The sequence below is a fragment of the Desmodus rotundus genome, chromosome 7 (genome assembly GCF_022682495.2).
Source record: "Desmodus rotundus isolate HL8 chromosome 7, HLdesRot8A.1, whole genome shotgun sequence".
NCBI lineage: Eukaryota > Metazoa > Chordata > Mammalia > Chiroptera > Phyllostomidae > Desmodus > Desmodus rotundus.
Genome location: NC_071393.1, coordinates 80875478 through 80892662, shown reverse-complemented (window position 1 = coordinate 80892662; position 17185 = coordinate 80875478). Strand labels below are relative to the sequence as shown.

The 17185-nt window shown below is 39.1% G+C and overlaps 1 protein-coding gene across 2 annotated transcripts in view; it reads left to right on the top strand.

The window, feature by feature from the left end:
* FBN1 (fibrillin 1) overlaps window positions 1–17185 on the top strand; it is a 225546-nt gene that overhangs the window by 123506 nt on the left and 84855 nt on the right. For both annotated transcript variants that reach the window (XM_053928326.1, XM_024567296.3), the window contains exons 13-19: window positions 128–247; window positions 3461–3586; window positions 5751–5873; window positions 9558–9680; window positions 10729–10884; window positions 14392–14445; window positions 16034–16159. In XM_053928326.1, coding sequence (XP_053784301.1) covers window positions 128–247; window positions 3461–3586; window positions 5751–5873; window positions 9558–9680; window positions 10729–10884; window positions 14392–14445; window positions 16034–16159 — 828 coding nt within the window. The remainder of the gene's footprint in view (window positions 1–127; window positions 248–3460; window positions 3587–5750; window positions 5874–9557; window positions 9681–10728; window positions 10885–14391; window positions 14446–16033; window positions 16160–17185) is intronic.

Sequence of the window (17185 nt, the reverse complement as noted above, 5' to 3'; positions counted from 1 at the left end):
TCCTTTCATTTGGCTGTTTACTTCTTAAAGGGAAAGTGTTTTAACTGTACAGGAAACCAATAAAATGGTCTTAGAGTTACGAGTTATTGCTAGTGAATGTTTTACTAACACGTGCTGTGTTTTTCAGATGTTGATGAGTGTGAGAAAAACCCTTGTGCTGGTGGAGAGTGCATCAATAACCAGGGCTCGTACACCTGTCAGTGCCGAGTCGGCTACCAGAGCACGCTCACCCGGACCGAGTGCCGAGGTATGGTCCTAGCTTGGGAGGGGGGGCGTACAAGTGAAGTAAGTGACTTGCTTTGAAGGAGCTCAATGGAGTTGCGATAACCTTTGCCAGGAGAGGCTAATATGGTCACACTGACTTTTGCACTTAATTCCAGATATTGTTACTTCAAAGGGCGATGTCATAAATCTGGTGAGCATTCAGATTATTTTAAAGGATGCTTCTGTGCCTGCAGAAATGTCCTATTCCACTACCTTTTTGCCTCATCATTATCGCCTGTTAATTTTTAAATCTGAGAGTTAGGGAACTGGGTTTTCTTCTATTGACATAGAAACCGAGGCAAGTTTCAGGTGGAGCTGGGTGCAATGAAAGGATAAGGAGGCAGCCTCCAAGTCCTTGCTGCTTACTAGTGTGGTCAGCAGCTACATTGCCTGTTTGTCGGTTGGAAATGCAACAAGCAAATGTCAGGTCCCACTCCAGACCTGCTGAAGCAGAACCAGCATTTAACAAGATCCTTCAGGGACCATATGCACATTAAAGTGTTTGAAGGACTATTATAAATGGTTCCTCATACAAATTTCCCTTCATGTTTGTTTATGAATTAATTTACTAAGTCACCCAATATGCCTTTTATTGAATGACTGTGATGTACTGAGTTCCTGGAACAGAAATAAGTAAGAGGTACTTCCTACCCTCGGGGAGACCCAACATCTATATCTTTACAAGTTTGGCACAGAATGAGCTGTAGCATTGATCCTATAAAGCCAGATAAAAGAAAGAAAGCTCCTTGTTAAAATTAAATACAAGAGCCCTAGCTGATATGGCTCAGTTGGTTGGAGCATTGTCCTGTAAACTAAAAGGCTACTGGTTTGATTCCCTGGGTTGCAGGTTCAGTCCCTGAGACGCATATGAAAGGCATGTGATCAATGTTTCTCTCCCTCTCTTTCTCCTTCCCTTTCCTTGTCTATAAAATCAGTAAGTGTGTCCTCAGGTGAGGATGAAAAAAAATTAAAGACAAGGAAAGATCAGGAGTTTGTCTAACTTAAAAATTTGTAAGCCATTTATGAGTTAATTTTATTGCCTCTTTTAGCAAAAGCTCTTCTTATGAGTTGAAGGTATAAAGAAGTTTTATTTTTATCAGTGACTGCTTTCAAAATCTTTAAATTTGGTCCTGACTTAGAGACTTCTTTCCCATCGGTGTATTTTAGTACACCACTTGTAAATGGCAGTTTTGAGCAGAAAAAACTGGAGTATGTAACATTTCAATCTACTAATACTTCTACTAATGGCCTACCTACTACATTGTAAATTGGATAGTTTGAATATTTATATGATTTTAGAACTATTGTTTAAAATAATTAGCATATACAAACAGTGTGCTAGACATCTTTGCAATAGTAGAAGATAAACTGAAACCAGTGTTTTAGAAGACTGCAGTACTGAGCAAGCAATTTAAAGACATTATGGAGAGCACTCAGCTAGGGTATGGGCCGGGCAGTGCAGATGACTGTTGTCATTAATCTGAGGCGGAGGAATACCTGAAAGCCCCCAACACTGTCTTCTTAAGAAGCTAGTGCTAAACTTATCACAAGCATAAAACATTTCATAACATGCTCACATTTTGGGGTAGATGAAATTTGCCACAGATTGGTCAGAAAGGCTGTGTTTGAGAAGCACATGATGGGCTGAATAGAGGAGGTCAGAAGAGACAGCTGGAAACGCAGTGGAGAACTTTGAACGGCAAGCTTTTCATTCATCTTGTAAACCATCAGGGAGCCCGATGGGATTCTGAAATTAGTGAGGAGAAAAAACGCTGAACTCTTTATCCTATTTATTTCATTCTCAGGCCTCCGAAGATTATAGAATCCTAAAAAAAAAAAAAAAAAAAAAAAACCTTCTCAAGAATATGTGTTCTCCTATTTTTTTTGGAGTGTGGAGCAAGTTAGATTTTAGCAAGGATTAAGAAATAAATGAAAGAGAACAAGCTCTTAGGTTGTTGGCATGGAGATCAGACAGAAGAGAAGCCCAGACTGCCTCAGCTAGTCCAATGACTCGTGTGGAAACCACTGCTGGCCTGCCCAGAAGGAAAGTGCGCCCGAGGGTCAACCACAAGACACCATGCAGACGCAGGGTAGACAGTCAGCATAACCGCTCTCCCACGAGTGCGCATTCTTGTCCTCCAGAGGACGTTGAGAGCACTTATAATCAGGCACAGGTGGTCTCAGCTTTGCCTAGGTAGGTCTGCTCCCATCTGTTTACACACAGGTCCGTAGTCTCTGTCTTCTGGGGAGTGAAGTGCTGGCAGAGATTGTATGCTATGTAGACAAGGCAGTTTGTGTTCATCCCCTCTGATGTTCATCCAGGTATGTAGCCTAGAAGCTGAAGGGACAGATAAGCCGGGACACCATGTTGTCCAATGTAGGCTAATTATTCATCTTTAAATGAAAACTCAGATATAAGGTCATTCAAGTTATTAACACTTCTATATCAAGCTCAGTTGTTTACTTTGGCATAATATTTAATACAATAGAAAAAAAAGGAAATGCCCTACAGTACCAATATTTTGTTTGGTAGATAGACTACTCATGAAGTTATAAAGGCTACTAAGAATAAACAAACAATAAAACTGTACTTGGACCAGAACTGTCATCAGGAACGTATTTCAGAGTTATGTGATTGATGGTTTTCAGACGGAATTAAATATTTTAAATAGCATTTCTGTTTTCTTACTCTGATATAGCTATAAGATCTGCCTTTTTGATCATGTACAGGGTTTGGCAAAAGTAGATTTAAAGTTCTGGGTACATGAAACAGTTTATTAATTACTATATTATTTTTCATACGAACAACTGTAAGCCTAGTTTTCCCTACCCTGTATTGAAAGACACTAGCCAAAGTCCAATGTGACTGATGGTACATACTGGCTCATTAACTCAGCTAGGGAAATGGTAAAGAAGCATCTATTTTGTTTACAGAATTAAGGTTTAAAGAGTCTTACTAGAAATTAGAGTTTGATTGAATGCTATTATGTTAGCCCTTTTCTTCTGCCATATGTCTTGCAAACTCTAATAATCTGAATTCTCACATTATTTGATACCAATTTGTGTTTGAACAATACTATTTTGTAATTAAAACCCAAGATTAAGCTCATGAGTTGGGAGATGGAGGGGGGGAGAAACAAAATAATTTAAAATGCCCTAACTAGAGCTGTTTCTTCTGTTTTAACTCTGATTTTAGACATTGATGAATGTTTACAGAATGGCCGTATCTGCAACAACGGACGTTGCATCAACACAGATGGCAGTTTCCACTGTGTGTGCAATGCGGGCTTTCACGTTACACGAGACGGGAAGAACTGTGAAGGTAACACAGGCGGACAGTAATAACCCTATAACCCTGTGACTTCCCTTCTTTAGTGCAGTGCAGTGTCAGAAGTCTTTGACAAGACCCAGTCAAGCACTGAATGAAAGATCAGAGTATCACATATATTTCACAATTGTTATCTGCGAGGCGAGTGTAATTTTCAACAATATTCATGCCTCTAGTTCACATTTCTGTGGGCCAAATACATTTTAAATCTATGAGGAGAGCTTGTCATTTGAAGATCCCTGGTGATGATGAAATTTTGGTGGCATAAATCATTACTTTTTAATTTATACAATCAGAATTTGTACATTTTTTTAAAAAATGACACACTTCATCCCATTTATTCTTTAGTCATATATGATCCTTTTGTTTGAAGTGTCTGCCTAGTAATAAAATACTACTAATGGGTATCTGAAAATGTAAAATTTGATTGAGAGAATTTTGACTATAAAGAGTAGCCATACTTTTATATTGCCTTTTGAATTAATCACCTCATTTTGGATTGGGCTGTTTCAAATATTTTGTCTTTTTCCCCTTGTCATTTTTTCCTATATTGAAACTATGACAATTATTGATGAGTTTCCACTTCTTAGACCTTCAGCAAAAAATGAAGAATGGTCCTTATCTTTCCCAATGTCTTTGGGAAAGATCCCAAGAATCTATTCATACATTAAAAGAATTTCAAAATTGTTCTTAGAAACATTTTTGGCAGAATATTATCTCAGTGATTCAATTCAAAGACTCAAGGCCAAAATTCTCAGTTGGGATAGAATCCTGTTAAAAAAATCATAAATTACATTGGTCTGACTAAAAGCCTGTAAGTGAAAACACACCATGTCTAGAAGATCAAGTGCCTCCCGAGGCAGCTTTAACATTAAATAAATAACACATTGAGGAATTTGAAGAAATATTCCTGTGGTCAAAGGATCCTACAGGTTAGCTGACATGGCTGTAATCCATAGGTGAGTCTTAAATTTTAAAAATACCTTTTCCTACCCTATTTGAAATTGCTTCAGACTACAAGATGTCCTCTTGTTCTCTGGTCTCCACTTTTTAAAGAGTCAGGACGTAGTCTAAATACATTTCAAACTCTATCATTTTTAGTTTTGATTTTGGCTTTTTTTTCAGTATATTAGAAGTAATTTGGATCTGTGAAATAAATATAACCATTCGGGTGTTAATACACTGTTCAGTTTGTTAACTATTGTTTCTTAAGAGAGTCCTGGTGGCTTCTATTGGGTTGAATTTCATATATATGTGTATATAATTATAAAAATTACATATGAATTTCATATACGGAAGGGACACCCAAAAAACTGGCACTATCTTCTGGAGGGCAGGCCCCTTTTAGTACAGGCTTTCCCGCTCCCCAGGGGAGTGTTCTTGGAACTCATCTGTATCAGTGTACCAGCTGGCGTTGTTGTGAGAGGTTACATTCGGCTTCAGTGAATTTTTTTTTAAATGCTTTCAACGCATTTGCCCATTTCATGATGGATGATTTATAAGTGTACCTGCCCACACTGCGCTGAGTGTTCAGCAGTTTTTGACCAAAAAATGGCGTGACCCTCTTGCCCCACGCTCCCTATTCACCCAATCTTACCCCAAGCGATTTTTTTTGTTGTTTCCCTGGATGAAAAAAGTCCTCAGAGGGAACCGTTTTGCCGATGCGGAAGAGGTAAAACAAAAAGTGGAAGAAGCACTAAAAGGCATCAAAATAAATGAGTTCAAAAACTGTTTTGAGCAGTGGGAAAAAAGTCTCGATAGGTGTACGAGTGTTGCATCAAAGGGAGAGTACTTTGAATGTGACTTTAGTTTAAACATGTAAGAATAAATACACAATTTTTAATAATTAAATTCTGGGGTTTTTTGGATCCCTCTCGTATACATGCATACATGTTATATATGTGTATTATATATATGGCATGAAATAAAGGTAGCCTTATGGTTTGCATGCACCTATCAAAACTTGAGAACTTGAGATACGTGTTTCCTATGGCCCCTGTTTTCTTTGTGTGCTATAATATGGATGATAATTAGTCTTAGACTATAATAACACAAAAAGGAAGAAATGTAAAGAAACAAAATTGTATTCATCCAGGTTGGCTTCCCTGGTAAGCTGACTCTTCTGGTTGTAAGAAAATGCATGTTTTGCATTTTTCAGATATGGATGAATGCAGCATAAGGAACATGTGCCTTAATGGGATGTGTATCAATGAAGACGGCAGTTTTAAGTGTATTTGCAAGCCTGGATTTCAGCTGGCATCAGATGGGCGTTACTGCAAAGGTCTGTGCTACAGAACTATTATATTCTTCTCCTGCTCTTTCTTCTTCTCTGCTTACTTAGAGGTATCATTTTTCCTTACTGAGTCTCCTCGTTTAAGCCACACCTATTTCTGATTTAGGAAATCTGACTGGAACACCTTCTTAAGTCCAGCCATCCAGAGACCTACAGTTTATGCCCAAAAGGCTGTTCTTATTTCAGAAAGAATGTTTGGGGTCTTCTCGAAGGAGCCTGAAGGGCTACATAGCAAATGAATGAGGAGCCAAACTACCAACTGGTCCACCAACAGATGAGAGGGCGCCTTTTTAAATAAGCTGAGTTCGGCCTTTCTCGCAGTTGGGGGATAATGGCATTTAGGCTTCTTTTTTTTTTTAATGGAAACAATGACTTTTATTTCCATCGAGAAAGATTATCACACCATTATTTAAACTTATCTGAAAAAATCCTGAAATAATTTAAACTGAAGACACAGAACAAATTGAAATACTTAACTACTTACCTGGACAAAATAATGTAGACTCATTGTAGTGATCTCTTCTTCATAATTGCCTCCAGATATTTTAAGCAACAGAAAAATTTTAATGGGCAATTTATTTAGGCTTTGTCAAGTCGCAGAAGCAAAAGGGAAACGGTATTAAGCAGGAGAAATAATTGAACTGAGAGTCACTGTTTAACTTGGTAGCTTTGAAGTGATCTCACTGCTCCAGGTATTGAAGCAAAGGTAAAGATTTTTATTTGTGCTTTTGAAAATTGGGGTCCTAGGAAGCATCATTGCAGATAAATCTGCGCTCAGTGTCTCTTGCCTTTTGTAGTCAGGGATGAGTGGTTACTGAACTTTGGTCCAAGATATGAGTTGGAACCAGACTTCTTGAGGAACCTCATACTCAAAACAGGTCCAGGACGTCTGCTGAAATGCTGCACGCAAAGCCTTTTGCTCGTAGGCTCAGATGCAGAAGCATAGAGCATCAAGCTCTTCAAGATTGTGAAAGCTGGGTGAAGTCCCAGGGCGCCTCTTCTCCAGCTGTCCCTGGTGGACAGCTTCGGTGAAGGAGTTATGGAAGAAAGCCTTGTATGAAGTCTTTGGCAAGATGTATGTTTTCTATAGGCCTTAAAGAGCTTCTAGCTCTTGATTATTTTCCTACATTCTCCATGACCTTCATAGCACTGGTTTGTAATGTTGGGAAAATCTGTCTTCATAGAAAGAGAAAACACTACAGTTTTTCAAATTTGAAGTAGGAAATCGGTTTCTGTACTTGTGTGCCCTGTGCAGGGAGAGGCTTATAGTTGGGAAGACAAGATTAACACGTGGAACTGTTCTACAACGTAAGACAACATAACAGAGTGTCAAAATTTGCAGATGAAGTACTGCACAAGTGAAAAAGAAATGAAGAGAGTAGTTGCTGGAATGCTTGGAACTAGGCTTCCAAACAAAATAACAGAAGGAAACGCCAAGGCCCTTTGTGAGCAGCCCTTCTGCAAAAACCATACTCCTCTTAGCTATCCACAGAGCATGCTTAGGTTCGCTTTCGGGGTCTGGGCTGCAGTGACCCAGCCCACAGCCTCTCAGCGTTTGAGTATGGCCAATAGATAATGCCGATGGAACAGTTTCAGAAGACATTATGACCTCATAGATGATTTTGCAACTATGTGCAACCAGTGCAATAGTATCTTATCAATAAATAGGTTGTTCTGTTCATTTGAAAGTGCCTAACGATTTGGAAGGTTTGCTCCGACTTTATCATTCTGGCTTAAGAATCAGAGCTAGAGAGAGAGAAAGAGAGAAAGAGAGAGGGAGAATGCTTCAAGTTCTTACCTATATCTTTTTTCTGGTGTATAGAGAACATGGAACACACACACTGTTATAAGAATAAATGAAGAAAAAAATACGTTGTATGCAGAATTTCTTCTGTCCCATAGTTTTTCTCTTGACATTATGAGATAAGATTTTTTCTCTTGGTGTTGAGCACTTAGCTCTGAGCCCACAAAGAGGCGACTGTTCAAAGCTCAAATGAACAGCGGTAATTTAATTTCTGGAGAACTAATCTGATCACTCTTTGAAAGCTGAGGCTGCGCACTCTGAGCAGTGCTTCCTGCGTTACAGCCATGTCCCCAGCAAAGAAGCCTTCGTGTTATTTTTCAGGTTGCAGCTGCCGCTGCATTACTGTAGATCTCATCTTGAACAAAAAGGTGACTCAAATAACTGAACCAATCTGAGTTCATGTATTTAAATATAACTGCTGTTTTAAAATATAAATCTGTACACAGAATCTTGGACTGTCTGTGTATACAGTGTTTCAGTCTCAATGTGCCTTTTTAAGGTCAAAAGAATGGAAGTATCACATACACTAGTTGTACATTGTAAAAGGAGTTGTTATAATATGACTCAGAATTAATATGAATCAGTTATAATATGACCCAGTTATAAGATGACTTCTAAGTATTATATATTTTCCCAAACACAATTTTGGTGCCATTTCTATTTCCCTATATTAAGGGGGGCATCTCTACTATTATTTGTATGTCTCCACTAGAGAATTTTACTAGGCTCACCTAAGTATACACACGATGCTATGAAATGTTTGTAATGCCTATAAAAGATTTTTCTTTGCCGGGTTCCAATTGCTGATAGTACTGTTGCTGGCTGAGAATGGTCATCAAAGTCATCTGTATTCTTTTCTGTCCCTTTTCTATGGTGTGTTACCAGGCTTTAGTTCAGTGTCTCTTAATGCCATGCTAATTGTCCCAGAAAGCTAAGGCATGGGTGATACTAGAATGAACACCAGTCGGATATCGGATGCCAAAAGGAAATGCTTTCTGCCCAGGTCAAAGATGCCATTTATTATCAAGCTAGATTTCAGGCAGTCCTGAAAAAAACTTGCCACGTGAAAGGTTACAGAACCATGCACAATGACAAAAAATGAGTTGACACATTATGATGTCACTTATTTGGATAAAATTGTAGTTATTGTTAATCCAATTTTCTCTCCAGTATTAAAATATTTTATCTAAACCTCAGATACTACTGTAGAGGCAAAAAGCAAATAATGGTTATTGTCAAAGATTTCAGAAGGCCTCTAATGAATAATTTTTCTTCTTTAATAGAAAAATATACATAAACAAAAAAGAAAGGTTACACAAGACACTCTGTATTTTAGCCATCGCTTCCAATTCTGTTTTTGCCTCTGTGATTCTTAATTTTTATTTATTTGTTGATCTTTATTGTATTTTTTTCATCACTATTTAGTCTCCTTAAGCATCCCCCCCCGGCCCCCAGCAATCACCATACTGTTGTCCATATTCATGAGTCCTTTTTCCTTTTGGATTAAAAAAATATACCAAGAAAATATTATCAAAATAGCTTTCTTTTTTTAAAGTTTTTATTGTTATTCAATTACAGTTGTCTGCATTTTCTCCCCATCCCTCCACCCCACCCCAGCCAAACCCACCTCCCTCCCCCCAAAATAGCTTTCTATGGAAAAGAAATAAAGTCAGCCAGTTTATTTCTCCAGACTTTTGTTACTATTCTCTCTCAAAGAAAAGAAAATGCATCTCATTGTGCTTTTATTGTTGATGCTGCAGAGTATTTTCTGTCTTTTCCATTTCCAAATGTTGTAACAGAATTGTAAACATGTTATGGTTTTTGATAAAAGTTACTTCATTTTTAATAAGTGCTTTTCCACCCCACAGATATTAATGAGTGTGAAACACCGGGGATCTGCATGAATGGGCGCTGTGTCAACACGGACGGCTCCTACAAATGTGAATGCTTTCCTGGACTGGCCGTGGGGCTGGATGGACGCGTGTGTGTGGGTAAGATTAAGCCACAGCTAGATGTAGATAAAGATCCATGCTTTGCCAATCCATAAACCCCACCAGTAACAAATGTACTCTACTGTAGCAGATACGCCATCATTAATATTTATGGAGTCTCAAAGCAGCAGGGTCAGTTCTCTTGGATAAATTGCACATTAACCCAAGGGCTAGAAAGATGAGCTGAGATCAATGGAAAGCAAGGGAATCCTTACTTCTTCTTTCCCCTTTTCTTTCCTAATCACATAGCTGTCCTTAATTTCCTCCAACCTGCCTCTGTTGAGAATGGTTTTTGAAATTGGCCTGTACATGCTCATTATCTCTTGGCAGACACGTTCATAGAGTATTAATGTCCAAAAGCAAGTGAGAATGTGCAGGAGGATATGAATAATCAAGAAACTTACATGCTAATAGTTTTTTGTGGCTTTATAAGAAGTTTGAGCTTTGTTGAGAAATAGATATGAATTTTATCCAAATTATTTTTAAGAAAGCTGGTTAGTAAACACTTTGGATAGGGAGACGATTGGGCATAGCTGGAAACCCCTTCCCTGTGACACTGCTTATGGACCAACATCTACAGATTCATATAATGAACATTTTACTGATCAAACTTCCTTTTTTGAAAGTACATCTAATTCAGACATTCAATAATTACATGTCTGTTTTGAGGTAGGCCACAGTTCATAAAGATCTTATTTATTATGGGGTGAGATTCAACAACGATCCATCATTCAGTCAGCATTTATTAAGTGTCTGCTCTGGGCAGGCCTGCGGAAGACAAAAATGAATGAGATATAATTCCAGCACTTACATGCTTCGCCGTTGGGCAAACCACAAAAGTCCCTAGAAAAACGGGACTCTGGCCATTGGTTTCCAGTGCTTGGAAGCTGAATGTAGTTTGTTTTGTTTTTATTATATTTTATTGAGACCTAACACCAGAGGCATTCTTTGTTTGAACAGGGACAATGGCTAAATAAAGCTGTTGACCTGGGGGGGTTCTCATCTGTTTGAAGCGATGGTGCGATGACAGATGCTTCTTCCTGTTTAGACACGCACAGGCGGAGCACATGCTACGGTGGATACAAGAGAGGCCAGTGTGTCAAGCCCTTGTTCGGAGCTGTTACTAAATCTGAATGCTGTTGCGCCAACACTGAGTATGCATTTGGAGAAGATCCTTGTCAGCCGTGTCCTGCACAGAACTCAGGTGAGTGGGGCCATGGGGGTGCCGTGTACTGCTTGCCTTCTGCCACCATCTGCAGTCTTGCATTTATGGAATTTATAGAAGTCCTAGGGAAAGATTACATACGCTCTCCAGGTACATGCCATGTACCTTCCTAGGGTCTTGGCAGGGGCTAGTCAGGGTCTGATCCACATTACTCACCCAGGTCTAACAACCAGTTGGAAGAGGCAGTACACACATTTGTGCCTCCCATCAGAACGCCACCTCGGCGATATTCATGCTCTTTGGGATATGTGCCCCTTACTTCGTTTTCTAAAGTCGTTTCACGGTGTTTGCATTTTGCAGGAACTCCCTCAGAGCAGACTATTACACAGTGTAAAAGTAAATAATTTTCAGGTTACCTGAATATTTCCAACTTTTCTCCAAAAGGCCCAGTGAATTTTGGTGAAATCCCTCATGTTGATTTAAGTGTGCTATTCCGAAATGATGTTATTCAACCCCAGGGAAAAAGTAATTACTTCTGTTTGAAACAACATGGTATAGTGAAAAGAGAACTGGTCCCTCAGCTTCAGATCTGCTCCCAGCCACAGGCAAAGTACTTAATTTAGGGGGGTAGTTTTTCTGTGGACTTGTGTTTATTTAGGAATTTTTCTCACCTACTTGCAAAAAGAAAGTGATGGCTTATGTTAGTAAACATAATTACAAATTAGAATAATATGGAAAAGAGATTCTTTAGTTTTCTCATCTGAAAATGACTTGCCTTAGGCAATCCAGTTGTAAATCATTTCTATTTGTAAGGCAAAAAGAGTTTGTTGAAATTAACACAATAGACTGTCTACATTTGAATACAACTTTAGAGTAGCCTGGCTCTTGACTCCCAGTGCCCTAAAATAGCGGTAGGTCTAATGTGGAAAATGTAGCTCTGATTGGCTGGTTCATGTCTAAGACTCAGTTAGTCCATTTCTGACTAGACAAAATTATTTAATTAAAGACTAATGCACAATTTTAAAACATTTGTCATTTTCCAAATGATATTAGAAATTATGGAGTTAGAAATTAAAATATTTTATGAAAAATTAAAGTTAAATGGAAGACTTTAAAAGAAATGAGAAATACTAATTAAAGAAAGAAAGCTTTATTCTGGCTAATAATTACTTTACCTGGTGACTAATCCACAAATTATCATTTTATCTATGGTTACCAATCAGTTAAATATATATTAACAATGCTTCAATTACATGATATGCAGAGATACTTTCATGTAACTGCACAGTTATATATTATTACTATCAGCCTTTTGTGTGTTTCTTGAACTTTTCAAAGTACTTCTGGTGCATACTTTGTTTTAGAAGATGGATAAGAACCGTGAAAACGGGTGCACAAGACTGTAGCTGACTGCTCACATGTTAAGTGGGTGGAAGAGCCAAACTTTGAATCCAGGACCCTTGGTACATATGGTTCTTAGCTTTCACCTTTTCCCTCTGGACCAAGTACATCTCCAAAAATTTTTTTATGATACATAGGGAAATAAAATGGGCTTATAAAAAGATGACTGAAAGAGACCAGATTTCTTTAAGCAGTAAAGCTTAGAGTTAACGTTGAAGTCCAGTTTCACTAGCCTCTGTTTTATATTTCAGAGGCTTTACCGAAGAAGGCCACATGTGGAAGCGGTTTCATTCAGTTTGGCTTCTCCACCTCTTTGGGAGATGACAATGCCAAATCATGAAGGATCTGAATGTGGGAATTCCTCGCTGCAGGAGGGAAGGGGGACTTTGAAAAGTATTGCAGATATCCAGAATGCATCTTCAGTTAATTTGATGAGAAACCCCAATCACACAACATCTAAAGCTCATCTTTGTGCTTTAGAGATCAGGCAGGCTGTATATGAAGCTATTTCTCACTGGCTGAGCGTTTCCTCCTCACAGGAATTGGTCAGTTGAACACACAGGAAGTATAATTATTAGGACATTTCTATCTGTTCCCAAACCATGCTCTCCATGGCACATGCTGAGTTAGCTCAACAACGCCCGTCATTTAAGTGCTCGAGCTGTGCCAGGTGTCGTGCCGAGCGCTTCACGCGTTCTCTCATTAAATCATAGAACTACAGTGTGAGTTGGGTATCACTGTCTCCAATTCGTAGAAGAGGAAAACTAACACGGGGAACTGCCGTGCTCCCAAGGCCCCCGGCAGTAAGCACTGCCATCAGCATTCAAACCATGCTGACCTGAATTCACCGCAGAATACTCTAGTGCCAGCTCCTGCCCAGATGGAAGAGAATGAGGACAACAATGTGCCTGCATTTAGGCCAAGCATCAGCTAATTTAGCACTGACTGTAAAAGTACTTTTCACATAACTGGTATAATTTTGCTTTTCCTTTTTTATCACAGTATTTCTCTGTGTTTTGGCAGATGTTTCAATTAATTACTGATGTGAGAGAAAAAAAGAGGATATTTCTTTTTTGCTCCCAGTTCCTGTCTTTCAAACACACAATGGTAGACACCTTCCATTCATTCCCCTTTTCAGATGATTTAAAAATTAAGAGATTTTCCTCACTTTTCTCAAATTTACATTTGCTAGAAGGCACAGGATCTGAAGGATTCAACCTTAAATTTTTGTCTGTACAGTGTAACTCATTGGTATCACTGTCATTAGGAACATAATTGTCTAGCAAAATTTAAGGGCTGTTTGCATCAGCCGTGAGGTGCAGTTGATACCCATAAAAAGGCCCATCCCTCGTATCCAGTTTCCCTAGAATCCAGTTTCCTGCCTCTTAAGTACAAATGATTTGCATTTGACCATGAAACACTTATGTTCTTTTAAATATTGTTGGATTGTATGTAAAATATTGTGTCAGTTTTAACCAATAAGCTTAATTTTAAAAGAAGAAGTAGAAACCTGATCCATCACGGATTTGGGAACATATTCTATAAACTTCAATTTCTTCAATAAGATCTCACAGTTTCAATATCATGCCATACTTTTATAGACTTATCAGAAAGAATGAGTCTAGTGCTCTGGAAAACAGTCATTTTAAAAGTACACTTTAATGCAAGCACAGATACCCTGCTGTTCTTGTGGGCGGAGGCTGGAGAACTTACAGAGAGAGAAATAAGAAAATGTTAAGAACGGGGGTACTGGAAAAACAGCTTGCAGTGAGAAACAAAATTATTCCCAAGATGGTGGGAGAAAGTTTTATTAACAGCGAAGAAACCACACTTTAACAGGCACATTTCACTGTAAGTGTAAACTGTTCCCTGGTGAACATAATCAAGTTATAGGAAAAACACCTTTTCCGAAAGTGCTTTGCACAAGGAATTGCTGTAACTTGCTTATAGCCTTAAAAGTTGTTTTCCTCCTTGATGCAGAGCCATTAAAATGGGAGCTTGGTGTAATGGCGACTCCCCCCAGGAGATGCTTTTTTTCCTTTCAGTTCCACTCACTTAGGAGGAAATGATGTGTGCAAAGCCAAAAGCAGGATTGACCTGTTCTGCAAACAAGGGAATCATTTACTATCTGTTAATTTATTGCAGCGGAATATCAGGCGCTCTGCAGCAGTGGGCCAGGGATGACGTCAGCAGGCAGTGGTAAGGACCTGCTTCAGAATTTACTACCTCAAGCATGTGCAGAGGCAGAATCAGGCCTTCCTGTGGGTTTCTAGCTGGTCCCTTTACACCAGCCTGGCTGTTACTGCGTGATGTACCTGGGTCACCTAGAAGCGCCCCAGCAGCAGAGCAGCCATGGCACAGTGGGTCCTGGGATTGCTGGGTATGGGTGTGGGTCTTTGAACTGTGGGCTGGGTGTGTTCCCGGGGGGTGTCGGAGGACAGATTAGATACAATGACTGTGATTGCTGGTCTACGACAAGGGTTAGCCTGGCCTCCCTTTGGATCTCCCATTATCAAGTACAATTCAGGGTTATGGGCTCAAGTGAACTGTTATTTCTTAACTGTCCAGTGCTCAGTCATTATAAGATGGCAATTGGGAGCCATCTTATATTTTATATTTTTTATCTTACATTTTGTAGCATGCAATGACAGCAATTGACTGAGTTGGTTGAGAATGAAGCATTTAAGTGTAGGAGTAAGAACTAGAGAAATATTAGTGCTATAAAAGGAGTTAAAATTAAAAGGGAGAATTGGAATAAGTATAAAATGGGTGGTAAGAAAAAGAAAGGATTCTTTTATTAATATAAAACTAAGTAATTAGATTCAGGAGAGATCTTAATAAAGTACATAGGCTGAACTGATGGTCAGTTCGTTCAAGTTGATTGATTTCATCATTTTGCGTGGATGAAGATGGGGACAGGATATTTGGAGGATCAGAGAGGAAAAGTAAGGAAATTTATAATTAATAAAGAGTTGGTGGGGAGTAAGTAAGTTGTGCTAGGGACCTGCAGAAGTGAAAAAAAGGTTAGCCCTGATTTATAGAAGAGTCAGGGACTGAGATTTGAGACTGCCATTCACTGATTGTCATTCTGCATCACCTTCGACTATGAGAGCTCTCCTGAGTCTGAGAGAGCACAGAAGAGGGGGACCCCAGCCTCCTCTGGGTAGAGTGGCAGGGGCTTTTCCAGAGCAGGTGGTGTCTGAGTGGGCTTTGGACCGGTGCATGGGTCCGCTCCAGACACTCTTGACACAGAGTGAAGAGGGCGTTTTGTGTTCGCGAGAGAGTGAGAAGTTTAAAGTCAATAAACAGTGTTTATGTTTTAATTCAAGCTTGAGGATATTACTGAGCTTACAAAAGTTTGAACCATGAGAATGACACAGTCAGCTTGTTTTTAGGTTAAGTCTGGTGGCAATGTGGAAGGTAGGTGGAAGATGGACAGCTGGTGGCAGAGAGGCCGGTTGTAGGGCTCTGAGCTCTGCATTTGATCCACTTTTCCATACTGGTGTTTGGAACAGAAGTTTGGGGTGTCTCCTTCAGCTTGATTAAGGATTGGTAATCTTGTAGGTCCAGCTCAGATGCCAGTTCCTATCTGGGACTAAGGGAAGGAAGATTCGACTCAGAATATCTTGTACTGAGAAAAAGGGGTCAAGCTTTCTTATCAAAATGCAATCTTTTTTTCTTTCACAAGGTCCTAAGGTCATTGCATTTATTGTAATGTTATTTTTTGACAGTTCACTTGGTGTTTTCTTTAGAATGTTACTGATTTTGAATTTTTTTTGTGGTGCAGATATAAATGAATGTGCATTAGATCCTGATATTTGTCCAAATGGAATTTGCGAAAATCTCCGTGGGACCTACAAATGTATATGCAACTCAGGATATGAAGTGGATGCATCTGGGAAAAATTGTGTCGGTGAGAAGTTTCACCTGTTTTCTAAGATGTTTCATGCATATAGTTTTCCTTTTGATGCTTGGACGAAATTGCTCTCGAAGGGCTTCAAGGACTGGGCAGATGGATGTGCTACACTTTGGGTACTTCTAAATGAGACCCCACTGAAAACAAGTTTTATTATTTCATTTTTCTATGGGGGCCTCTCTTCATTGGCAGACACAAAAATGTCATTATTTATTTGGGCAGGCCAGAGAGACACAGGGATGTTTTAGCTTCATCCAGAAGTCACCCCATGGGAAGCAAAAGGGAGAGTTTGAGAAGCTGTAGGAATTTTTCCTTTCACACTTTGGTACATACTCTAAGTTGGAACCATTATCATCAGGTCAGAATTACGATCATATTTCAGATTATGTTCAGAGGTATGTATGAAGTTAGAACTCAAAGATCCTCTCCAGCCGTTTCCCACACAGGGTTCCAGGGACTGGCTATATATTTTTTTTTTAGCTTGCTCATCAATGGCTCAATTTAAGTTTCCAGATTTTTCTGACATCATCAGTTTAAGAATTGCAATGTGAGCCTTTTGGACAGTGTTAGCATCTCCTTATACCATTTTGACAGAATTCTCAGTATTCTACCTGCTCAGCCAATAAGACAGCTTCATACTCATAAAAAACTTTATAAATATGTTGCTGATTTAAGTGTATTTAGTGCTGTGAGCCATGCAGCTCTCCAGTGCTGAATCTGTATGTCCTTTATGTTGGGGCTGCTGGCTTGTCAAATGATGATCTAAGGAGCATCTCTCAATGTCTGAAACATTCCTCGTGAATGTACTCTGTGGGCTGGGTGATGTTGTAGCCCAAATGGATACTAAAAAAAAGGCTATGTAATTTCTATTTTTCCTAATCTAAGTCATACATACAAAAAGGTGGATTTTGCATTAGATAGGCCTACTGTTCAGCTGAAAGCAAGAGGTTTTCCTCAACTCTCTAAATCTCGAGTCTAAATTCTCATGACAACTAAAAACTCTTAGAGATTGCCTCATACGTG